Here is a 26568-nt window from a genome sequence, read left to right on the forward strand (position 1 = left end):
GTTTTTCCAGGAACACGAGGCATTGATTTTTCTCCAACCTGCAGTGCATTAGCAAGTGCGTTTCATACAACAGTGGTTTTGCAGTAAGGCAGAATATGCAGTATATACTTTTAATGCATCATATTCTGTAGGGTTCAGTGCAGTAATACAGACTATTAAATGCATGATACATGATGACTAGGAGGTAAGAAACAGAGTCACTGTGCAAACCAGACGTTCCCAAGAATGGTGAGGCTTGCACCACAGTCTAGGGGCTACTGCACGAGCCTGTCAAAATCCATGGCTTGAAATGACCGTTTTTGAATGTTTGGGCAGAGCTTACGGTTTTCCAAAGGGACATTTTTTCCTGGATTTGGGATGTGCACACATTTCCTAATCACCTCATAATAACACTAAACACCAAGCAAACGCCCCTCCTCCTCTTCCCCCTTCCCCCCACCCCCCACCCCTTTTAATTATTCCAGCTTACTGCTTCTCAAACTGGAGGTCGGGACCCTCAGAGGTCATGGAACGGTTTTTGGAGGAGAGAGAGGGGGTGGGCTGGGGGTGTGAGCTTGTTTTAAATCAGCCCAATCAAATATAATGTGTATCGAACTCATTATCCAGGTGCATCCTCTTTAAATGATACAAAGCTAATCGATTTGAATATGAATTGATTAATCGTGCATGGAGAATTATTATTATTATTATTATTATTATTATTATTATTATTATTATTATTATTATTATTATTATTTTAACAAAAAAATCATTTAAACAGTAAACACAGTGCTGAGTTTTGTTTTGTAAGAAACTTCTGCTCAGATGTATGCCTGTTATGTAGAGTGAAAACTGCTTAAGAGAATCACTGGATAGCTGGATCAGCTGCTTACTTCGAATCAGGAATCTCTGGCCCGCAGCCGCGCTGCGTGATCACAAAGAAGGTCGGCACGCTGGAGCACGCGAGGAGGACTTCGCTGTGTTAGTAATAGATGCTATAAACCACACAAAGGTACGGACTAGTCTGGGAAATAAGGGACACCCAGCACAAGGCAAGTGGCAGCATTGTGGTTGCTGTGCTTTTGTCTGCTCTGCGTGGGGATGAGATCTGTTTTATGGATATAAACAGCAGTGAACCCATCCTATACCGTGCAGCCCTGTGTTTGTTTTGAGTTTATTTGTTGGTACGAATTGTGAAGGGAAGTGGTAAAATTCATGGTATTATTTCATGAGCTGCAATCGCTGTGGGATTCCAATTTAACAAGCCCCCCCCCCCATGCATACGTTAGTAGAAACTTGCAGGCTCAAATTGGGGGTCTCTGAAGCTGATTCCCTTGTAAGAAATTCAACCAGACGGTTTTGTTGTCCCTTGCGAGGGCTGCATACCCCTGATGATAGGGCTATAGTGGAGGAGATTCGCACATTCGCACTTTCATAGTTCTGCAGCGCCCGGCTTATTCTATAGTGATTCAATTATTTAGTACAAGCTGTTTATCAGAATCAGCGTGTGGATTTATCCCCCATTCTTTTTCAGCATATCGAAGCTGATGGATTACTTTTAATGCTGGAGTAGTGGTTAGGGCTCTGGACTCTTGACCGGAGGGTTGTGGGTTCAATCCCCAGTGGGGGACACTGCTGTTGTACCCTTGAGCAAGGTACTTTACCTAGATTGCTCCAGTAAAAACCCAACTGTATAAATGGGTAATTGTATGTAAAAATAATCTGATATCTGTATAATGTGAAATCTTGTAACAATTGTAAGTCGCCCTGGATAAGGGCGTCTGCTAAGAAATAAATAATAATAATAATAATAATATAAATACATCCCTTTGGGTGAGTGCATTACATTGAATTCATTTTGCAGTTATTCAAACGGATTCCGGTTTGAATGCACACACACGTGCAAGGAGACTGAAGATCGCATTCGGAGAACGAGAAAAAAAAGCATACTACAAGAATACTGGTTATGTGTTTGTTTTTTGCAAATTTGTCATCTTCCATTTTTAATGGAAAAAAAAAAAGCTGGCTGGACATGACCAGCCTGAGCTTTGCAATCAGGCAAACTGTGTGATGGAGCACCATATGTCATTGCTGTAACCAGCCCAGCCAATGCTCCAAAACTGTCAAAAATATAAAGCAGGAGAGCAGAGCGCTGAGCTCTGCTGAATCTGCAGCGCCAAGGTCTTCTGTCTCCACGTTACGTGCTGCGTGTTATATAACAGGTCTGGGGGAGAAGGAATCTTTAGTGCAGTGTGTGTGATATATTTACAAAAAAAAAAACACCCAAAGCGTTAATAGTAGGTGCTATGTAGTTTTGCTGCTCACCAGATTGACTGTAGCTCCCATTCATTTTCAAATGAAAACTAGAGGGCTCATAAACCTGTTTCCTTGCCAGTGAAATCCTCCCCGCTGGTGCCCAAGAGACGCCTCTCCTTTGGGACACATGCTTTGGGATGCTTGTGTTTAAGTATACTCTGTCATATATTCCTCCTCCTTCCCTTCCCCTTCCCCTCCCTGTGCTCTCTCTCTCTCCCCTCTCTCTCTCTCTCTCTCTCTCTCTCCCTCTCTCCCTCTCTCTCTCCCTCTCTCCCTCTCTCTCTCTCTCCCTCTCTCTCTCTCTCCCTCTCTCTCTCTCTCTCTCCCTCTCTCTCTCTCTCTCTCTCTCCGTCTCTCTCTCTCTCTCGCTCTCTCTCTCTCCCTCTCTCTCTCTCTCTCTCTCTCTCTCTCCCCCTCTCTCTCTCTCTCTCTCCCTCTCTCTCTCTCGTGTGCGGTATTGAAACCTGAATCTGCCAGAGCAGCCGTGCATTTGTTATAAACAAACAAACAAAAAAAAATGCAGTGTTGCATTTCTGAAATCCCCAGTGGGGTGTAAAATAAATAAATAAATAAATAAATACAGCAGGGGAAAAAAAAACAACAGTCTGGCTGTTAGCTGGTACAGGGTCCCTCCTTGTGGGTGCATTATAGTGTGTGTGTGTGTGTGTCTCAGTCTGTGTGTGTGTGCGCGTGCACGTGTGTGTGTCTCAGTCTGTGTGTGTGTGTGTGTGTGCGCGCGTGTGTTTATCCTGGTTTGCCATGTTTACTGATATACCTCTGTGTGCTCCACAGTGCGCTCCCCTGTGCTTCACTCGGCTGTCACTGTGCTCAGCGGGCCCCTCCTTACCAGCGCAGAGTCACTCTGCATCTCTGCAGATCCTCACATGCACAATATTACTGTGTGCTTAGCTGGCTGTCCGCTGTGTCGTATGACATTTGCAGTAGGTTTGCATCGCTTCAGTGTGCTATTAAGAGTCTTGCAGAGAGCTCCCATACAGTGTGTGTGTACATCTATCTATCTATCTATCTATCTATCTATCTATCTATCTATCTATCTATCTATCTATCTATATATATATATATATATATATATATATATATATATATATATATATATATATATAATATACAACAAATGAATCTGATTTATATTTCAGTAGCAGAGATGCATGAGAGGCATTCAGGATGTATGTACTATATTTAAATGACGGTGTTAGTTCGGTATTTTCATGATTTGTTTTGTTTAATTCGTGGTTAGGCTGAGCTGACAACAGCAAATTGTAAAAGTCCTCTATTTTACTGTATCCTGATTTATTTTGTTGGTGTCAGATAAACAGGAAGCCCACTGTATAATTGTCAATAGAAAATACACAACAGGGTGCATCAAGCATTTCAAGATGTCTTTCTTTACTACATGGTATTTGTTCTTATTAAAGTTTAAGTGGCTCCTTTAGACAAAATTGCCTTTTGTTATAAAGGGAATTATGTCCCTGAAATAGCAAAGCAGGGCTTGCCTTTGCTGTGCACACGAGCAGGTAACAGCCTCCCGTCCGAGTGCATGAAATCTGAGCCCCAGGAGAGGATGTCAGTAAAGCTTTGAGGATCCAGCCCAGCGTGTGGGGCAGCGTTTGGGAGTGGTGATGTGTAGCAGTGATCCATCTCCTGTCTCCTGTGGTATCAGACTGTCTTTGCCTGTGCAGAGGTCCCCTTGCAGGCGAGGAGCAGCAGAGAGGTTTTCTCAGATTGGCGGTTGCTGCAGCTACCAAGGCCTTGCTGACTAAGAAAAATTGATTTAAGAGCTGGGATGTTTAGCTCCGGTCCGCAGGGACCATTAGCATCCAGCTTTTAGATCCAACCGAGTCCTAGATGTGCTTCTGTGAAAACCTCCTCCATTGCTTTCCATTGCTGGCGGTGCGCAAGCCCGGCTGGGCTCCCAGCCATTTCAAGACGGTCTCCACTCCAACACAGCGGGAGCCTCTTAATAGAATCGCTGGTTAGTTTGGATTGACTGCTTCCTGTGATGGAAAATTCCGTTGGCTTTTCAGCCGAAGCCTGTTTGTTAAAACCCATGACAGAAATACCATGCTGTATAGCAACATTTTTGTTGTTTTGTTGAATCTGTGTGAATCAAAAACAGCATTAATTTCCTATAGTTATAACAGAACTTGGATATATATATATATAGATACATGTGAGAGGAGTCAGTGTGGCACGCAGGGGTTAATGCTACAGTGCTGAAAGCATGGGGCTGGTATCACTCCTGCAAATGCATAGGGGAGTGTCATTAATCTTTTAGGTAAATTGCTATGTTTTATTCAAACAGTTATGAGGTTATCGGCTGACGCATGCATGCAGGCCCTCTCGTTTACTCCATGAGGAAATGTATTGACTTTTGACTGCAGTTCGAGCTCCTGAAACACTCCACGCCTGACACAGAGACACACAGTCAGACAGACAGACAGACGCAGTACACACAGATACACACACACGTCCACATGCACACACAGTCCGACAGACACACACACACTCACACACACGACACAGTCAGACAGACACACACAGAAACACACACAGGCAGGTATACACATTTACACACACATGCACACCCAGTCTCAGGCTTCTGTATAATGCTGCAGATCGCTCAGAAATTATTTTTAACCCAAGACCTATTTTTGTTTGTAAATTTGCAGCACTTGGAAGCACCTTAATATCTAGATAAGAAAGATGGGTACATGCACTTCATTGCTGTGTAAAAATCTACCACAGTAATTTGCACAGTAAATTCTCCCAGGCTTTTTCCCATTGTGTAACAATGCATTTAACATAGTTTACCACATACCTTCCGGATAGATTTAGCTTTACCAATACCTCTCTATGGTAAGAACTATGCTTACCTACGCAGTACCATCACTATAGTTTAATACACTTTTTCATGTATGTTTGTACAATCGTCATTTTTTTTATAAAGGGCAGAGCATGAAAGATAAGTACCAGAGAGAGAATCAGTTGTATCTGTCGTTTTTCATTTGGAAACGACAGTACAGATCAGACGACAATGATTTTAGCTTTAGGCTCCCCCCCCCCCCCCCCCCCCCCCGAAACGATAAAGGCAAGCCCCCACTCAAATGCAGCCATTGATTTGTGACACTGAGCACTGAGAGTGGATCGTCTGGCTAGACGCTGGTGAAACCCAATTCCTGCTCGATGCATATATAGTGCCTTGGCTGTTCTGCACAGCAATGCACCTGGAGAGCAGATCTCTGTAATCACGAGTCTGTGTAAGGAGTAAAGGGGATGGGGGGGATGGGGGGATGGGGGTGGGGTGGTCTGCCTTTCTGTGTCTTTCTAGGAAGTATTCCTGCACCAGGGTGTGCCGCTGCATCCAATGAGCTGCTGCTGTTTTAAGGCAGAGTGCAGGACGGAATTGCCTGGTAGACCTCCTACCCTCGTAAATCTGCCTTACTGGAAACTGTGGAGGAATTTCTGTGAACAGTAATTTAATTTAAGGAGAGAGACAAATAAAAGAGAGAGCGTTGGAAATAGATTACATCCTGCGCTTAGCTGCAATCTCCAAAGCTGAGGGAACACACACACACACAGCCACTTTTTCAAGAACAGCGGCTTGAAACCTGGTTCCAGGAGACCACCGGGAGACCTAGTTTGAGGCTTTGCTGTATCAAACCCAGAGTCTCCCCTGGTGTGCCGTGCAGTGTCCTGAAATCTAGTCTCCTGAAACCAGGTTCGGAGCCTCAAAGTGGCTTTGTGTTCTCTCAGCTTCACAGAGACTGGGCAGTGATGGGGTGCTGCACTGGGGTTAGCTGCTACAGAGACTGGGCAGCGATGGGGTGCTGCACTGGGGTTAGCTGCTACAGAGACTGGGCAGCGATGGGGTGCTGCACTGGGGTTAGCTGCACACAGACTGGAGATTGGGTTCAGGGTGGAAACCCGATTTTACATGAGGCTCGGAAACGAATACTCGGCCAGGGTTTTTTTTTTTTCTTTCCTTTTCTTTTTGTAAACAAACCACTTCCCTCTTTATTGTCTGAGAGTGTGCTGTCAGCAGATACTTCTATTGATTAGATTTTTTTTTCTTAGGCTTTGCTTTGCAGTCACTTACAGTAAATGGCATAGTTATATAAGTGCTGTCTGTGAGAGTGAAGGAAAGCACTCCATGTTCCTCTGGTCAGATGAAGCAGGCATATCACTACAAAAAGCATACAGTATTAGAACGCCCCGTTGCTTCTGTGGTTTTGATTGGCTCTGCGGATGAAATCAAACCTTGGAAAGAATCTTGGAAGACATCAAAATAGGCAAATTAATGATTGTCTAATAATTTAATTGACGACTTAATCGGCCACGCCTTCACTCAATTTAAAACAGTAGGAGAAAATGAACACAGAGCCACGCATGGTAAATCGCAGTGTTTTAGAAGTTGTATAAGATGCCTGATTAAAGCACAAAGCGGTCTGACACACGCGAGTGCCTGCGATTCACCATTACCACACCTTGCAGTGCTTCCATAACCTCTGGATTTTTCCCCTTGTGCTGATCTGGAACACATGTAAACATCGAAGACGGCTTTTACTGTAAACATCCCAGTGGTCTTTCAAACATCCCTGCGGTTTTATAATTGAAATCTCCACGGAAGCGGGAGGCGTAATCGATCAGGAGTGAGTGTGGTGTGTTTTACGGCAGGTTTGAGAATCGCGAGTGGGATTGTGGTAATGTGCTGTCAGTACACACAGCCAATCAGAGACCATAGCTTTCTCTGCAGGGACACCAGCTTCCTCCCACAGCCTTTAAAAGCTGCTTATCGCTGCGATACTGAACATGCACGCTGCTTATGTACTTGCAGCAGCTGGAGGTCGTGGTTATCGCTCATGCAATAAATGTGAATTTACAGTGGTGAAACTTTTATAATTGCAACTGATTTCATTAGCCGATATCCGCAGCAGTTTAGGAATAGTGGTATCCTAATGCAGTGGCGAGGATGGGAGGGGGGGGGGGGAGGGTGTTGTTAGCCCTCCAGTTTGTGTACACAAGTGTAAACGGCCCGCAGATGGATTGAGGTTCCAGACGCCCTTGCTCCCAGCCCCTGAGCTCGTTCCTGGCTCATTAGACAGCACTGCAGAGTGGTGTAAGCACAGCGTTTATGTAATAGTGGTTTCAGGGACTGTGTTTATTTGCTTATTCACACACGGCTGGGCTTTGAAAGAGCTGCTGTGAATGGAGCCCCAATGAGTCCCTTTCTGTCGCTACTCATACCAACTGACAGCAACCCGCCAAGCTGCTGGTGCTGTAGTTTGTGGTACCGTTTCTACCACAGCCTTCATCATGAGCCCTCTTCCCTGAGCTAGAGACTAGCTCACCACGGTTTTCAAATCGATGTTTTTTTTTTATTACCCTAATAAAAGTTTACCTCAGTAAATCTGCACGTTTGTTTTGCAGCTCTTCCATGTTTTTTTTTTTAACATGGTTGTGCATATGCGTGTACAATTCGGGCCGTGGCGATACACCCGCGTCACGGTAAGAGACACATCACGATCTGCGGGTCGCGATATGATATGCATCACGATAAATGTCATGGTCCTGATCGCTTACTTGAACCTGAACCCCAATCTCTAGCTTTACCTAAGCCAGCAAGAAGACTCGATGGAAATCCTGTCTCTGACCAGCTCTGTACAGCTCTGTGTCGACAGGTACTATTCACAGAACTGTAAGGGTTATTATCAAAGGCATACTCTCCCCAGCTACTCTACACACACACACACACACACGCACGCACGCACGCATGCACACACGCTCATAATGTAAAGGGAATTTTTGGAGGTTGATGAATGAGGCAGTGCCATATTAATAATCTTTCATATTGGATTAACCAAAGAAATGGAGTTTACACACATACCCCCCCCCCCCCCCGCCCACCCCCTCAGGGGCCTGTTGTAATGTCTTTCTGTGTAATGCTTCAAGTACTGACAGGCAGCCGCGAGAGTCCAAAATACAAGTGCAAGGGATGTTAAACTTGTATGGGCTTCGTGGTTCTGGGTCCTTTATTGTTTTACTGATGATCTGTCTGTCTGTCCGTCTGTCTGTTTGCTTGTTTTTATTTTGCTCTGTGATCGTGGGACGTTTATCCTGCACTTCCTGTGCAGCAGTTATTAGCTGTCAAAGTGCACAAGGCTGTGTGCTTACTGAGACAGACAGGGTTTGCTGGCTCTGCTCTGTGTAATTGCAAACTGCAGTAAAACCAAACTCTTATGTTTATTGTTAGTGACAAAAAAAAAAAAAAAATCCCAAAGAAAATAAATACAAACTGGGCACCAGTGCGTTTCTAGGACGGCAATCAGCATTTCAGTAGGAACTGCAGACTCTAATCTTAGCAGTGTTTGGGTCTAAATAAAACACCTAAACGTCTCGCCTCTTTCACCAGCCTTTGATTTCTATAGAGGTAGAGGACGCCGGACCACTGCTTGAATCATAAACATTAGCCTTGCTGTTTACAGAGCAATAATAGACTAGAATTAATAATCCAGCTAAGAATAAAAGACTAACACAGGTACAAACGGATCTACTGCAAAGGGAGGGTTGTTACAGTTTTAAAACTGGTTCTATTTTAGAATCACGCTGTTGCCACGGACAGCCCGCTAATGTTGCAGAATTAATCAGACAGCAAGACTCGTGCCTGGGTAACTAGCATTGTGCTGTCTGTCTGTCTGTCTGTCTGTCTGTCTGTCTGTCTGAAGTAAAGGCTTGTAAGGTGTGTTGTGCAAAAAAAGGAACCCTGGATTTTTTTTTTTTTTTCACGTAAGGAAGGCATACTGCAATCCCGGGATATCTGCCTAAAAACCGGGCTGATTCTGGGAAAACCATAGCAATAGGGATGTTAAGTGCCTCCCTTAAGGGAGTGTTGTTTGGAGGATTTGGAAGTCTGTCTGCTGCACGTACAAAAAAGGGTCACGAAGGGCAAGCTGTGATCGAGAAGCTTCTCGAAGAGCAGAGCCACGAAACTGATATTAAATGTCTTCTTTCTGCGGGACGAGACTCCACTTCTGCAGCATGGTAACAGCAACAGCGGGAGACGGAGCTTGCACACTTTAAATTGGGGGATCCTTGTTTTTAATTTTATAAACTGCAGTTGTGTTGTCTGTATTCAAGGCCCTTTATTTTTTAACAATGTATTTATTTGTTTTTAAAACGTACTGTGATTTATACAATATATATATATATATATATATATATATATATATATATATATATATATATATTGTGTTTTTTTGTTTTTTTTTAAATGAAAATGATAAAATAATCGGAGAAAAATAAACAAAACTATCAGACAGCTGCGGGAGTATTTTGACCCGTGTTAATGCAACAGAAACTAGCAAACGCCACAAACAAAATATTAATAATACAAATAAATAAAAAAATAAAGGCCTTTGATAGTATCTGTGCCGCTGTGCACTGCAGAGTTTTTTTATATTCTCCGAGTAACCCCTCTTCTCTTCTCCTCTCTTCTCTTCTCTTCTCTTCTCTTCCACAGACGTTTATAGTTCTAAACAGAGGGAAAACTATCTTCCGATTCAGTGCCACGCCAGCCTTGTACTTTATAAGCCCTTTTAATTTACTTAGGCGAATAGCTATTAAAATTTTGATACATTCATATCCTTTTTACTGGTGCCTTGCTGCGGGGGCCGCTGCACACACTCGCACATCTGTCTGCGCGTCCTTTAGTTTCACCTTTAGCCAGGTGAAGTGAAACTGTCCTGGTTGATTTAGAAGGGGTGCTGCTGATTTTTGGACATGCTGTCGGGTAAAACTCACAAGGAACCAAGTCAGGCAGACAAACGTTGCCGGTGTCAGTCTACTTGACTCGGCTTCTTGCAGGTTCTTGCCGCTCTGATCGAGTGGAGGGTTGGGTGTGCCTCTGCATGTGACTTCCACCTCTGGTGTTGATCAGGGTTAGTGCTGTGCATGGCTGCCCTCTGGCATCCTTGTTCAAGGCTTCAACCACCCAGCCATCCACACGTATCATGATTAGAAAGATGTATCTGTTTTAATGCATTTAAAAAAATAAATAAAAATTATTAATGTTATGGGTCCTATCCACAAAGTGAAGGGTATTAATGCTATTATATTGAAGGGTATTAATGCTATTATACTGAAGGGTATTAATGCTATTATACTGAAGGGTATTAATGCTATTATACTGAAGGGTATTAATGCTATTATACTGAAGGGTATTAATGCTATTATACTGAAGGGTATTAATGTTATTATATTGCGTATTAATGCTATTATATTGAAGGGTATTAATTATATTATATTGAAGGGTATTAATGTTATTATATTGGGTATTAATGCTATTATATTGAAGGGTATTAATTATATTATATTGAAGGGTATTAATGTTATTATATTGGGTATTAATGCTATTATATTGAAGGGTATTAATTATATTATATTGAAGGGTATTAATGTTATTATATTGGGTAGTAATGCTATTATATTGAAGGGTATTAATTATATTACATTGAAGGGTATTAATTATATTATATTGGTGATCAGGTGTTTTGGAGAGTCTTGCTCTCCTGGTTTATTTATGATGTCACCAGAACCCCTCGATGCGATTACAACCCTGTAATTCGGAGGGGTTGGGGAGGGGTGGGGGTGTCTATAAAGGGGATGCTTTTGATGCTGTTTTGCTTTTTGTTCTCCAACACTTTTCCCAAATGTGTTCCTTAACCCTGCCTACGGTATTCAGCATGATCATTATGGCCACTATTTTGACCAACTGTGTATTCATGACTTTCAGTAATCCCCCAGAATGGTCCAAGCAAGTGGAGTAAGTAGCACATTGATTTATCGACCTCCGTTTTAACACTGCATGCTTATGCTGCCAGGAGCCGCAGATGCCTGCATGCTCAGTGGATCCGAGTTCTAGATATAATATTACATGCTGGCAGGCCGATTCTTAGTTATTTCGCGCTTCCTGAGAAATCACGTGATGTTGTGACCTTTTGTTGAAAAGGTCACGATGGCACGTGATTTCTCAACACCTAGGAAGCAAACAGCAACAGCATGCTTTCACCTGACGTATCCCTTATAATAGTTTACCGCAGTACATTTGCAGTGTTTCCTATGGTTAGGGGATGCATTTGCCATGGTTTGAATATGCGTCATCACACCTTTGCAGTGCTTGCCTATGCCTTACCATTCTTTCACCTTGCTTTATTACACTTTGCTAAACTTCTATAAGAGGTATCATGAATGTATAATCCTTTTCTATTGTAAAAATACTAAACGATTAAAAATCAATGACAGAATCAGCTAGGAGTCTTTTAATTCATGTATTTTCTGTAGTAAACCGCGATTTTGTGCAAAGATTTATCCTGGCTTATTTAGAAAGGTACTCTTTTTTTTTTCTTTCTGTACTAGGATAAATGATATTTAAACCACGGCTAATTACTTATACTGGCCCCAAACCCTAGAAAACACATTTTGCTATTTAGAAATAATAAAAAATAATAATAAATAAAAATAAAGAAACATGATTTGAGAAAATTATTCCTAATTTAGTTTTTTTAATTAAACAAAAAGCTTTTGAAACAAGAAACCCTTTCTAAATAAGACAAGCCATGGGGGATCTTGCATTCACCGTGCTGTAGCACACTTTGCTTACTTCTCTGTGTAACTCTGTGTAAACTGGTCAGCTGGCTGGTGAGCTACTTTGCTCTTGACATCTCTCTCTCTCTCTCTCTCTCTCTCTCTCTCTCTCTCTCTCTCTCTCTCCCTCTCTCCTTCCTCAGGTACACGTTCACTGGTATTTATACATTTGAATCAACTGTAAAAATTATCGCTAGAGGATTCGCAATAGATGGCTTTACATTCCTGCGTGATCCATGGAACTGGCTGGATTTCTGTGTCATTTCAATGGCGTAAGTGTAACACATTTTTATTTGATGTTTCTGGGGGTGCTGTGGGGAGTGAGCGGGGGGCAGTATGTATGCAGCGCTTTTCAAAGGGACAGCGTGCTCGACTCAGGAACCCCAGATTAAATAAAGCAGATTGAATAAGGGTTTACTGTTACATTCATCCTTACCCAAGTCAAAGGGATGGGAGTTAGTTTATTCTCAGTCTGCTTAGACATTATTAGACATTAAATATGGACTGGCTATTATTATTATTATTATTATTATTATTATTATTATTATTATTATTATTATTATTATTATTATTAAGTCCACAGAATGAATGTAAGAACCTCCCCTTTTTTTTTGAGAAATGGCACACCCCACACCTGCACGCCTTTATGGAGGTGCCCAGGTGTGGAACAAACCACTTCTCATAGGGGTGCATTTATATATATATTTTAATTGTGCTGCACTGACTCACCTGCCCCCCCCCCTTCTTTTTTTTATTCTGATAGTACAGCCTTTCCGTAGCTGTTTCCTTTGCAAGAGTTCTCCAGCTCTGCATTTATAATTCATTGAGAATGAATATTAAAATCCGAGCTGAGTGGTACTGTAGTCCACATTTTAACAGCACTGCTTCAGAGAATTGATAGAAATGCCAAGGTGCCTGGGTGCAAATGCATTTTCATTTAAAATATGCTGCGCCCCTTTGTCCTAAAATCTGTGACCCTTAGGCCTGGCATCTGGTTGCCCAACCAGAGCTTCTCCAAACGATCAGACCGCTATGGAAGGTCTCAAATTGCCTCCTTCTGCCTATCCTCTCCCTCCCTTTCTCTCCCCTCTCTTTTTCCCTGCTTCTCCCTTCCTCCCTTCCGTCCTTCCTTCCTTGCTCTCCCTGCCTCTCTCTCTCCCTCTCTCTCTCTCTCTCTCTCTCATCCTCCCACTCTCTCCTCCTCTCTCTCCCTCTGATTGCCACTCTAGAGCTGAATTTTTTATGCCGTTCATCTGAAAGCTTTTAATTTGAACAGAAAGTTAAAAAGTGTCTTGTTTACCGGAGCCTGTGCAGAGCTTCGTGTTCCTGGTGAACGATGAGGATCACCCAGCAAGGCTTCTCTCTTCTCGTCTTTCTTTCTTTTTCTCTCTCTCTCTCTCTTAAAATACATGAACTATCCCAGTGGCTTGCTTAATATATATTAAAAAAAAAAAAAGAATTTTAGGAGCAGGGTGGCTCACTGGTTAAAGAAACGGACTGGGCGCACGAAACAGCACTGTGACTGCTGTACTGCTCTGGAGGACAGAGAGGGAGAGAGAGGGAAAGAGAGAGAGAGAGAGGGAGAGACATAGATATTTTCTATAGATTTATTTTCTGTAGTCATTTGGTATGATCTTTGTTTGTTTGTTTTTATCATTATTTATTTTATAATTGCTTTGGCAATACTTCTGCTGTAGTCATGCCAATAAAGCATCTTTGAATTGAATTGAATTTGAATAGAGAGAGAGAGAGAGAGAGAGAGAGAGAGAGAGAGAGAGAGAGAGAGAGAGAGAGAGGCAGACAGACAGACAGACAGACAGACTGGGAGCCTATATGAGTCACGAGGGCAGCGTCACTCAGGCCTCAGCTGTTTGACCTCGTCAGTCACACCTTGTAAAAAAGCGCCACATCCTCTAAGTGTGGCTCGCTTCGCTGTTCTCTTTTGACCTTCTGCTGACCCTATTATTACCCTTGATGTCATTAGAGGTTTCCCCTTGTGATCTGCTAAATATCCTGTATTATTATTATTATTATTATTATTATTATTGACCAGTCCCTGGATGTTATTATTGCACCTAGGTGTGATGTTATAAACTGAATTATACTATGTATTGTATTTGTTGCATGTCATAGATTTTGGTATATTCCTTTACAAGTGGTGCAAACTTCTAACTGGTCAAATGTATTGCACCTAAATGAAATAACGAATGACTTCTTTAGATTTTAATTATGAAATGAAATGAAATTGCACTCAATTGTCAATGTGGTATGGATTTTGTAGTTCCACGCACAGCTACCCCCAAATGCATATATATATATATATATATATATATATATAGAATGCTTGTAAACATTTTTTTGGAAGCGATGGCTTTACTGCTTGTGAAAGTTACTCGATCAACTACGTTAATATTTTTTCTGTTTTGTATTTCTTTTTTCCAAACTTGATGCGATCTCGACAAGCTTGTAAATTAAAAAAAAAAAAAAAAAAAAAAATGTTAACACCACTAAGATGCAGCATATGTTCAGAGTTAGCGATGGGCTCCAATGTTGATAAAAGAAACCTATTAATTAAGAGCGAGGGCTCCCCTTTTAAAGGAGTGCTAAAACCCACTTTGCTTGAGCAATATTATCACTAAACCCCTCCCCACATTCTTCTGTATAAAGCCTTCCGTGAAGAGTCACTGCAAAAGAGGGGGGGTGTGGGGGGTACTGTGAATAAAGCTAAATAGGTTTAAGAAAATGAATTTGGAAGCTCATGTGGCACTCCTTTAAGTGTTAGGACCCCCACGTGCTGAGCCACACACTCACTGATCGCTCTGCTGCCTGCAGCTTACTCTTTTCTTTCCCCCAAGCTCTGATTCCACTACAAGTAACTTTGATTTGATTCTGCAGGTATGTAACAGAGTTTGTAAACCTAGGCAATGTTTCAGCTCTCCGCACGTTCAGAGTTTTGAGGGCTTTGAAAACTATTTCTGTAATTCCAGGTAAGGCATTACCTGTGCTGGGTGTTAGGTGTTGGGTAGGCCCTTGTGAGTGATGTACCTCTTCGTTGTAGTGCTGTTTCTATCCCTTGTGGGGTTTTTGTTTGGTCATCGTGTTTGTGTGTGACCCTCCTTGTTGCAGATATGTCACAGAGTTTGTGGATCTTGGGAATGTTTCAGCGTTGAGAACATTTAGAGTACTCCGGGCTCTGAAAACTATTTCTGTCATTCCAGGTGAGAAAACGTTTAAACACGAAGGCTGATCTTTTTCTTTATTATTATTATTATTATTATTATTATTATTATTAATAAATTCTCAAAAATGGTTCCAATACATTTTTGATAGGCTTCGCAGTCTACTCTGTTTATTTGGTTTGATACAAAAACTACCTCAAAAATCGATATATATATTTTTTTTTTCCCTAAAACAACACATCACGTTTCTGTGTGACCCACAAAGTACAAGAAGTAAATGAAAACCACACTCAGGTTCATTACCTTGCCATATCACTAGCACTAGTAAAGCAACAGGGTGCCAGGGCCACGTGATTCATTTACAAAAGGAAATCAAATTCACCTTTTAAAACAATCTGAGCGTCCAGTCAGTTAAGCGAGTGTAATGTTAAAAAGCACTGCAGCGGTTTAATAAGAGCGCCCTGTATGTTAAGAATCTGTTTGCACACAACAGTCCATTCCAATCCTGCCGTCTGCACCCCAGTGGCATCTGATCCAGTGCTTCAGAGGCACATCATCCGTATGACTTGTTTATTAAGACTGCCAAGCCTAGTTTGGGAACAAATATCTGCTGCATGATGCTTTAAAAAAAGAGTCACTTGCTTTTTTTTTTTTTTTTAAAACACATTGGCAAATTTGGCCCGTCACCTCATTGCGCACGTGTTACTCTGTATTTGTAAGGAGGGGTGAGGGTTCAGATAAACGTAGTGTGTGAATGAATGGCTTGACGAGTGGGTGGGAAGGGCTGACAGGTCTCATATTGTCACAAGCTGTGTGTACAGAACGAGGAAGCATGCTCAGGGCTGGGCAGCTAGGGTTCTCCAGACAGGGGCAAAGCCAGGCCATTTTGGAGACCTCCCCATCCCTCTCAGCGATTGCAAACAGCATGGAAAGAATTGAAAGAGGGTGGAAAGAGAGGTAAAATGTGTTTACTGGACCATGCACTATCTGGACAGTGTGGAACTGGGTACTGAACACATTCCTATAGAGGGAGAGAAGGGTTTCTGTTCGGCTTGCTGTAATAGAGCCCTGAAGATGTTAGTTATAACCTCCCACGCTGCAAGTGTTAGTATTCCTGCGTGACTCTCGGAGCGAGACGAGGGAGGGTTTCAAAATAGGAGGGAGGAATTGTCCTTGATGGCCGATCGCTAATGCAAACCAACCTGACTGTGAAAAAAAAAGGGTTGCTTTTCTCAATTAAAGTATTATCGGGTGTGGCTGAAGTTTCCAAAACTCAAACAGAAGGGTTTTTTTTTTTTGGGGGGGGGGGGGATTACAAATTCAGAAACGAGAAGGCACGGGAAAGAAGAAAACTATATACAGATATATATATATATATATTTTTTAAAATGTTGTTCGATTTCGATCTCCAGTGTGCTGGTGGAGTTTCTTGAAATGCTCTAAAGAAATCGGACGTGGGCTCCCAGGCAATTCAGACGCCCCTGTCTTTGCAATCCCTTTGCACTCTGCAGGGCTCGCTGAGGTCTGGCACCCCGTTGTTGAAACGATTGCCTTGGAAAAGAAGCTCCCAGTTGCATTTATTTATCCATATCTTCTTAGCGCTGTGTGGGTCAGATTTTGCTTGCAATTGACTATTGGGGGAGGGGGGGAATGATACAAAAAAACACATCAAAGCTAAATTGAAGTGAAAAAAAAAACAACGACGACTTGAGGTTACTTGCAATGAACCAAAAAGACAAAAAAAAAAAAAACACATTCTCTATTTATTTGATTCAGCCTTGGCGTTTAAATGATTTGCATGTGAAATCACATTCCCCTTGCCTGATCTCCTGCTCCTGGTTCTGTTAGTTCTGCTGTTTGTGTAGTGCTTGCTTGCTTTCTGAATGGACAAACACGTTTAATTCATGTTTTACTGTTTGTTATTGAAATCGATAGGGGTCTATTTTAATCATCTAAGTATCGCCACCCGCTAGCTAATACCACTGGTGTTTCCCACAGTTACTTTTGATGAAAATAATAATAATAATAAAATTAAAAAGTTTATAGAGTTTTATAAATTCTAGGGTGGCGCTATTAAGATACTGTTCACATCAATAAGATAGATCCCTAATGCATAATACTTTATATAAGTTTATATAGATAGATAGATAGATAGATAGATAGATAGATAGATAGATAGATTTATAAATCTATGAATGTGAAATGATCTTAACTTGTTTCATCGCTGCTTTTTTGTCAATAAATGCTAATTATTTTGCTTACAGGAACAGTTATGTAGAATAACGTTTTGTCTCCAATAAAAATATGATAAAATAAATAGTCAACTTACCTGCGATTGGCTGAGAAGGGATTCCATAAAAAAAAAAATGAATGAATGAATGAATGAATAATAAGCTCTGTCAACTCCCTCAGCCAATCACGATGAAACAGAGGAGCCAAGCCCCGCCTTTTTTTGGATAACCAAAAAAAAAATGAAAGAAAGTTTAGCTGTGCTTTAGTCCAAATCTATAAAACAATCAGGGTAGAGCAAAACCAAAGTGATGCGTTAGATCTGTAATCCATAGCTATCAAACAATAATCCTACATTCAGAAATAAGCTGGACCAGATACCTCAATGTCAAAACGCTTGTCATTGAACTTACTTTTGTTTTGTTTAGTTTTTTCTTAACGCAGTTAGGAGTAGCTCTTAAATATTTGCTCCTTCTGCTGTATGGGGCTTTTCTGTAATCTGAGGATGCTCTCTCTGTGCCTCTTCTCTCTCCTCCCTCCTCTACTCAGGGCTGAAGACCATCGTGGGAGCTTTGATTCAGTCTGTAAAGAAGCTGTCTGATGTGATGATCCTGACAGTGTTCTGTCTCAGTGTCTTTGCCCTGATTGGGCTACAGCTCTTTATGGGTAACTTGCGTCAGAAGTGTGTGATCTGGCCCATCAATTCCACGGATATGTACTTCAGCAACGGCAGCAAAGGGTTGGACTGGGAGGAGTACATTATGAACGAAAGTAAGCCTTTTACTGCCAGGCTCACAACGCACTGTGTCACAAGGATAGCGTCACCTGTGGCATCATGAACATCATTTTGATCTTTCATTCATGTAAATCAAAGAAACTTCATGTAAAGCAATGAGATCGCAAAAGTCTACCGGAAGCCATAATAGCAGTACAGTAGTATTTCATGTTAGATTTTTGAAATGTCAATTTGTTAAGTATATGGAAAACTACAAAGCGGTTTGTAATGCAATATGTTAACGTAACATATATACAATACAATAACGTAACATATATACAATACAATATGAGTTGAGACGTTGGCAGCAGTCTCTGAAATGGTTTCTTATTTTCCCCTTTTTTTTCTTTTCAGCAAATTTTTATTTTATCCCAGGAGCTCAAGATGCCCTTCTGTGTGGTAACAGCTCGGACTCTGGGTACGTGCCCTTTAAATATTATTATTATTATTATTATTATTATTATTAGTAGTAGTAGTAGTAGCATTAATGTCTTTTAAATTGTTTAATTGCTATCTGTAGAGGAAAGGATCTACAAGAGGATAGTATTTCCTACAAGCAGGGATGGAAATAAGACTCCTGTTGCATAGCAGTTTCACCCAGTCCAGGTTTTAATATGTGCTTGATTAGCCCCCGGTGTATAGGTGTGTCTTATTAAACTCGTAGCAAAACCAGGACTGGATCACACTGCTGTCTTATTCCCGTCCCTGCCACAAATCCAAAAATGAAATATTGATTAAATATTTATTGAAGTTGTTTCCCCTTTAATGTTGATGTAGCTGTACCGCCTCCCCCTTTGTATAAAGACCCTTGAATAATAATCACATACATCAGTCAATGCTGAAGCCAGGACATGACTCAAATGCCTGATTCAGTCAGCAGTGCTCTTGATGGAATGAAAAGAGCATCAGGAACTTCTATTACAAACTAGTGCTTTAAGAAGGCTAAAACAAAATGTGGACGACAGCGACACTGCCTCGGCTACGACTGTGGACACACACACAAACGAAGCCCCCGACACACACACACACACACACACACACACACACACACACACACACACACACACACACACACACACACACACACACTCGACAAGGAAATAAAGCAGAGCATGCTGACAAGATGGAGGAGAAACACGCTTTGTGGACATGCTTGTAGAAATGAGATAAATGCATCACCTGTTATTATATGCGTTGCTACAAAACGTTTCGACATACAAATAATTAATTTAAATCTATAACTTAGTGGCTACCTTCAGCTGTAGGACTGCACCGCTGACATCAGTGTCTGTGTTTGTCTTTGTCTCAGTAAATGCCCTGAAGGCTACACGTGTATGAAGGCTGGTAGGAACCCAAACTATGGCTACACCAGTTTTGACACCTTCGGCTGGGCTTTCCTCGCCTTGTTCCGTCTCATGACACAGGATTTCTGGGAAAACCTGTACATGCTGGTAAGTCGCCATCTACTCGATTTTTCTGTTTCGTTCTATCAGCGCCGTTCCGCTTAATGTCACAGCTGAACGAGAGCCGATTGTTCAGACTGAGCTCTCCACTGGGGGAGGGTCGCTGGGGTCGATCGGGCTGATTCACCCTTCAGAGTGACAGGAGTGAAGGAACAGCTGCTTGGGTTTGTGTGGATCGCTGTTCCGCACAGTCTTAAGAAAAGCAGCGGTCATCGCGGACCCACGCAGCTGCTTCTTCCCTCGTTTCACTCGGAATTATAAATTTGACACCAACGACCCTCACCTGATTGTCAGTGCCTGATTTCTGGGGAGAGCGTCTGAAATGGGGCAGCGCGTTGAGCTGTCTAATTAAAGGGTGAATAAGAGAGAGAGAGAGAGAGAGAGAGAGAGAGAGAGAGAGAGAGAGAGAGAGAGAGAGAGAGAGAGAGAGAGAGAGAGAAGAGGGGTGGTGGGCATTGGAGCGCTGGGAGCCAAGACGTCTCCTCCTTTTCCTTCCTGAAGCGGAGCTGTGTGCACGCAGAAAGCGCTTATAATTGATGGATGTGTCTGAATGAATCACTCTGCCCATCTTTACCCAGTCGTCCCTAGCACTGCCCCCTGTGTGCTTCTTGAAGGAGGGATGGAGTCATAACTGATACGTACAGGGCAGGGTACAGGACCACTCAAGGGCAGAGCTGCAAATCAATACAATACAATACAATACAATACAATACAATAATAAAGCATATTAAAAACAAACCCTGCATGTCTGTTGTGCTTCACTCTCTCTCTGTCTCTCTGGCTCTGTTGCAGACTCTCAGGGCTGCTGGTAAGACCTACATCTTCTTCTTTGTGCTGGTGATCTTCGTGGGCTCCTTCTACCTGGTCAACCTCATTCTGGCTGTGGTTGCCATGGCGTACGAAGAGCAGAACCAGGCAACGCTGGAGGAGGCGGAGCAAAAGGAGGCGGAGTTCAAAGCCATGCTGGAGCAGCTCAAGAAACAGCAGGAGGATGCGCAGGTCGGGGGGAGTGGGGAGTGGGGGAGTGGGGAGTGGGGGAGTGGGGGAGTGGGGGAGTGGGGGAGTGTGGAGTGGGGGAGTGGGGGAGTGGGGGAGTGGGGGAGTGTGGAGTGGGGGAGTGGGTTGTGGTTAGGGTGAGTCGCTTTATATAAAAGATTGGAATATCCCTCGGCTTTAACCCTTGGTATAGCCAGGAGTTGCTTATCACAGGAGAGTTGGAGCGAGTGAACGCTTTAGTCTTTAAAGGAGAGGCGGGTAAACTCCCTGTTCCCCGAAGGAGAAGTGGGTCGACACAGTTTGCCCGCATTTACCCTTGCTTACACTACTGGCTGTCAGCAGTGTCCTCTCCTCTCAGTCTCCTCTCCTCTGTCTCCTCTCAGTCTCCTCTCAGTATCCTCTCCTCTCAGTCTCCTCTCAATGTCCTCTCCTCTGTCTCCTCTCAGTCTCCTCTCCTCTCAATCTCCTCTCCTCTCCACTCAATCTCCTCTCCTCTCCACTCAGTCTCCTCTCCTCTCCTCTCAATGTCCTCTCCTCTGTCTCCTCTCAGTCTCCTCTCCTCTCAATCTCCTCTCCTCTCCACTCAGTCTCCTCTCCTCTCCTCTCCTCTCCTCTCCTCTCAGTCTCCTCTCAGTCTCCTCTCCTCTCAATCTCCTCTCCTCTCCACTCAATCTCCTCTCCTCTCCACTCAGTCTCCTCTCCTCTCCTCTCCTCTCCTCTCCTCTCAGTCTCCTCTCCTCTCCTCTCCTCTCCACTCAGTCTCCTCTCCTCTCCTCTTCTCTCCTCTCCTCTCCTCTCCTCTCCACTCAGTCTCCTCTCCTCTCCTCTCCTCTCCTCTCCTCTCAGTCTCCCTCCTCTCCTCTCCTCTCCTCTCCTCTCCTCTCCTCTCCACTCAGTCTCCTCTCCTCTCCTCTCCTCTCCTCTCCACTCAGTCTCCTCTCCTCTCCTCTCCTCTCCTCTCCTCTCAGTCTCCTCTCTGTTCCTCCCCAGGCCGCAGCCACGGCTACCTCCGCAGGCACAGTGTCGGAGGACGCAGTGGAGGACGATGGGGGGGGGCGGATGTCCCGCAGCTCCTCCGAGATCTCCAAGCTGAGCTCCAAGAGCGCCAAGGAGCGGAGGAACCGCAAGAAGAAGTGGCGTCAGAAGGAGCAGTCGCGGGGCGAGGAGAAGGGAGACAGCGAGAAGTTCGTCAAGTCCGAGTCCGACGACGGCATCAAGAGGAAATTCCGCTTCCCCGGAGACAACCGGCTGGGCAGGAAGCTGTCCATCATGAACCAGGTACCAGCAGGGGGCGTCGCAGCCCGAGGAAGCGCCATACACCAAGGGACGGAAATCAGACTCCCATTGCAGAGCGGTTTCACCCATTCCAGGTTTTACTACCAGCTTGTGTAGGTAACAAGCTCAGGTGCGTCTCATTAAGCTCACAGAAAAAACCAGGAATGGATCAATCTGCTATGCAGTGGGAGTCTTATTTCCAGCCCCGTAAACTGTAGCAAAAACCCAGCAAGCGCAGGCAGGTATGGAGAGTCATTGGCAGCAATGGTAAAGCATGAGAAGTACCCTTTTGCTAATGCAAATATACCATGGTAAACTTTTATAAGGGAGTATTACATCTGTGGAATAATGCCAGCAGTTGTAGCTCAGTTCTGTAATGTCAGAATGTTGGAAAGAAGTTATGAATTTGAACAAGAAAGAAGGACTGTGCCAATTCTGTCTACAAGAAGCACCCAATTAAATGCACGCTGTCATTTTGCATTTTTCTGTGGTTATGCTTTGCATTTCGCTATGTCTTTTGTTTTTTTTTTATATGCTTGACCGTACCTCTCTGTGCTGCACACAGCCTGCCTATTTCAATCCCTATAACACCAGGTTTGAGTCTCCATTTTCTACGGCTGTCTGCTCGCACAAGCACAGCACAGACAGTCTGCTTTGCATTCAGCATGTCTCTGACTGTAGATTAGTATTCCTGGCTGGTCCAGGGCTGGATATAAATAACCAGCTCCACAGCCCACACTGGAATTCTATCAGAGGCTCATAGCTGAGATCTCAGGGCGGAGGGCTGTGCTAACCTGTGTGTTTCACAGGGCAGTTTGAACAATAAGTTCAGAGTCGAGACGGGTCAGGCTGCCTAGCGTGTGGAGTCACAGGCATGAACAGCAGGGCAGCGACATTCAGGTGTGGGGCAACAGAGAAGCAAACACAGCGAGTGAGGAGAAACAAGGGCTGTGGCCAAAAGTTTTGCATCACCTAGAATTTTAGGATTGATACATAATTAAAAAAAAAAATCATGTAATCAAAGAAACTACAAAATGAGATCACAAAAGTCTACCGGAAGCCATAATAGTAGTTTCATATTAGATTTCGAAAATGTCACATTTTTCAATTTCAGTTTTTCATTAAGTATAAGGAAAACTACAAAACGGTATTTAATTCACTATGTCAATGTAACATTATTCGGCAGGTTCTATTCGACTTTATGAAGCTAAATTAGTTAATCTGAAGCAAAACTTTAGCCACAGATGTACATAACTGTATACCTCTCTGTGCTTTACAATGCTTACCTGTGCTTTACAATGCTTACCTGTGCTTTATTACACTTTACTAGGCTTGTACTATGGGAAACTTGGTTTATTTTTTAGCATGCCTTACCATACCTCTCTGTGCTTTACAATGCTTGCCTATGCTTTACCATACCTCTCTGTGCTTTACAATGCTTCCCTATGCTTTACCAGACCTCTCTGTGCTTTACAATGCTTCCCTATGCTTTACCATACCTCTCTGTGCTTTACAATGCTTCCCTATGCTTTACCATACCTCTCTGTGCTTTACAATGCTTCCCTATGCTTTACCAGACCTCTCTGTGCTTTACAATGCTTCCCTATGCTTTACCAGACCTCTCTGTGCTTTACAATGCTTCCCTATGTTTTACCATACCTCTCTGTGCTTTACAATGCTTCCCTATGCTTTACCATACCTCTCTGTGCTTTACAATGCTTCCCTATGCTTTACCAGACCTCTCTGTGCTTTACAATGCTTGCCTATGCTTTCGCTGTGCTTTATTACACTATGCTGCGTTTTTTAACTATGGGAGCCTTTTATAAACAGGGCTTGCTAACTGTGGTGACGCTGTCTCTGTGTGCATCCCTCCCCTCCCAGTCTCTGCTCAGCATCCCCGGCTCGCCGTTCCTCTCCCGGCACAACAGTCGCAGCAGCATCTTCAGCTTCAAGGGGCGCTCGAAGGACGCGGGCTCGGAGAACGAGTTTGCGGACGACGAGCACAGCACAGTGGAGGAGAGCGAGGGCCGCCGGGACTCCGTCTTCATCCCCGTGCGCAGGAACAGCTACAGCGGGTTCAGCCAGGGCAGCCGCTCCTCCAGGGTGGCCCCCGCCCTGCCACACGGTGTGAAGAGGAACAGCACGGTGGACTGCAACGGCGTGGTGTCCCTAATCGGGGGCCCGGCCTCCACCTTGCCCGGGGGCCGTCTCCTGCCTGAGGTGATAATAGATAAGGCAGCTTCTGATGACAGTGTAAGGAAGGCAGTGAGTACATGAGTTAAAGGCATGGCGGCTCCTAATCCTTCTCTCTCTTTTTTTTTTCTTTCTGTATGCCGCCCCTCTCCCGAAATAATAAAACAGAAAAAAAAAACGAACGAACCCCCCCAAAATTTAAAAACCAGTTTTACAAAAAATAATTATTATTATTATTATTATTATTATTATTATTATTATTATACCCACATTTTTTTTCAGGGTTTTTTTTTTTTTTTAAATAATTTATTTATATATATATATATATATATATAATATATATATATATATATATATATATATATATATATATATATATATATATATAATATATATATATATATATATATATATATATATATATATATATATATATATATATGTATATATATATATATATATATTTTTTTTTTTTTGGCTCTGTCGTCTTAAACGTATCTTTTATATAGATTTTGAATTATGGCTCTCCTCGCTATCCTGAATAAGAAAATCTAACAAAAGTACTTTGTGATGCATTTTTGTTTGTGTTTCTTATTACAATTTTTAACATAATTCAAAATGAGTCACAGTGTGGTAGAGGGGGTTAGGGCAATGAAAGGGGGGGTAAGGGAATAGATGTAGGTCAAGCTCAAGGTCAATGGCAGACAGTCCTTTATCGCTTGCATGGCTGCTTAAACAGATACAAACACAGCATGATAGAGCCACCTGAGCCATGCTCCCTCCCATTGTCTCTCGCACTCTCAAAGGATATTGCTGATCTGGTAACGGCTGGTCAGTGCGTTCGATTTTCTTTTTCTCTTAGTTTCAGGGTCGGATGCAATGCGTGCTGGGATTTCAACTAACTTTTTAAGCACTTGCAAAAAAAAAAAAAAATCTATAATGATTTTTAAGAAGCAAAAAATAGAAATTCCCGTTTCATTTGGGTCACAGTTAGCTTTCGGGTGAACGAAGGCGTGGAAAGCTGTGGGAAAAGTACCCCCCTAATGGGTTAAGACAGGAGTGGCCAACCCTGGTCATGCAGAGCCACGATCCAGCAGGTTTTATAGTATATTTGTTCACGCTCACAGAACCCCCCTGCCCTCTTCCGCCCAGTCGTTGCAGTTTGACGTTCTTGCATGAGAAGTGGATGTTCAGGTAGATGGAAGATGACCTTTGACCTTGACCTTTGCTCCTGTTTCCTAAGACGCTCAAACCCTGCCCTACGCCCTACTGTATGTGACTTAAAACTGAAGGATCTCAGATGCCAATTTCAAATTTCCTGTTTGTATTTTATTTTTATTTTTTTTAACTGATAACAGTACCGCCTACTTTCCTGACTACCTCTTTTTTGTCTTGCTCCGACTTGAACCCAGATCTGTGCCCACCCCCCCTCCAACCCCCCCCCCCCCCCCCCGCATAACCTCAAAGAACAGTGGCTTTGAATTCCGTGGGTCCTTTTCACAGTGTTTAGTTTTCCTCCCTCCATCGCTGAAAAAGACTTCTAGCTGAAGTATAAGCCATTTAATTTATTGATACATGTGGTATCTCTAAGCTCTCCGCTGTTGGGTGTTTGAAGGGTATGGATGACATGTCATGAAAGTATGGGACATATTTTCAAAGTGTTTACTCCAGGCTTTAATTAGCTCCTTTATTTTAAGAATAAAACATGATATTAATATTACAAAATGAAGAATAAATTAAAGATTAAAGAAATGTCCCTTAATCTTTGGAGTTTGCATGAGTTTTAGCCTCAGGTTTTCAGATTAATTTTTACAGTCAATTATGATGAATTCATTATTGACAGCATTTACTGTGTGGTTTGACAAATATCACCATCACTAAAAACCCACATATCTTTAAACCTGCGTGACAAGAAAGCAATATTGTATTGTATTTTGGTATTATTATTACATTTTTATTGCATTTCTGTATTGGATTTTATTGTATCAAATACGAGCCCCGCTTGTCTGACTTTTGAAAAAGCTACAGCTCTGACCAAACGTTTTGAATCACCTTGTAGAATGAACTCATTTTGCTTCATTAAGTCGAATGAAACCCGCTGAATAATGTTACGTTAACACATTGAATTACATACCACTTTGTAGTTTTCCATATACTTCACAAAAATTGAAAAATGTGACATTTCAAAATCTAACATGAACTACTTGTGCTACTATTACGGCTTCCGGTAGACTTTTTATTGTGATATAATTTTCTAGTTTCTTTGATTCCGTGATGTTAAATCAAAGATCTAAATTATGTTTGTATAACTTTTATTTTTCATTGTCTCAATCCTAAAATTCTAGGTGATGCAAAACTTTTGGCCATAGCTGTAGATCCAGCCATTTTGTGCGTGCTTGCTTGAGTCGAGGTGAATAAGAAAATATGCCGTTAGTTACTTGAATAATAAGGTCTGAAATATTTATAGAGACGTAGATCTTTCACTGCGGGTCTTGCAGTGTTT

At 42.6% G+C, this 26568-nt stretch overlaps 1 protein-coding gene across 1 annotated transcript in view; it reads left to right on the forward strand.

The window, feature by feature from the left end:
• Positions 1 to 26568, forward strand: part of LOC117401048 (sodium channel protein type 8 subunit alpha) — a gene marked incomplete in the record, with an annotated part of 60279 nt that overhangs the window by 6358 nt on the left and 27353 nt on the right. The window contains 10 exon segments of the mRNA XM_059013437.1: positions 9833 to 9950; positions 11044 to 11134; positions 12099 to 12227; positions 15082 to 15173; positions 17913 to 18134; positions 18493 to 18556; positions 19448 to 19589; positions 20394 to 20600; positions 21588 to 21875; positions 23754 to 24137. Of these exon segments, the coding sequence (XP_058869420.1) occupies positions 9833 to 9950; positions 11044 to 11134; positions 12099 to 12227; positions 15082 to 15173; positions 17913 to 18134; positions 18493 to 18556; positions 19448 to 19589; positions 20394 to 20600; positions 21588 to 21875; positions 23754 to 24137 (1737 nt within the window).

Source organism: Acipenser ruthenus, chromosome 45 (assembly GCF_902713425.1).
Source record: "Acipenser ruthenus chromosome 45, fAciRut3.2 maternal haplotype, whole genome shotgun sequence".
NCBI lineage: Eukaryota > Metazoa > Chordata > Actinopteri > Acipenseriformes > Acipenseridae > Acipenser > Acipenser ruthenus.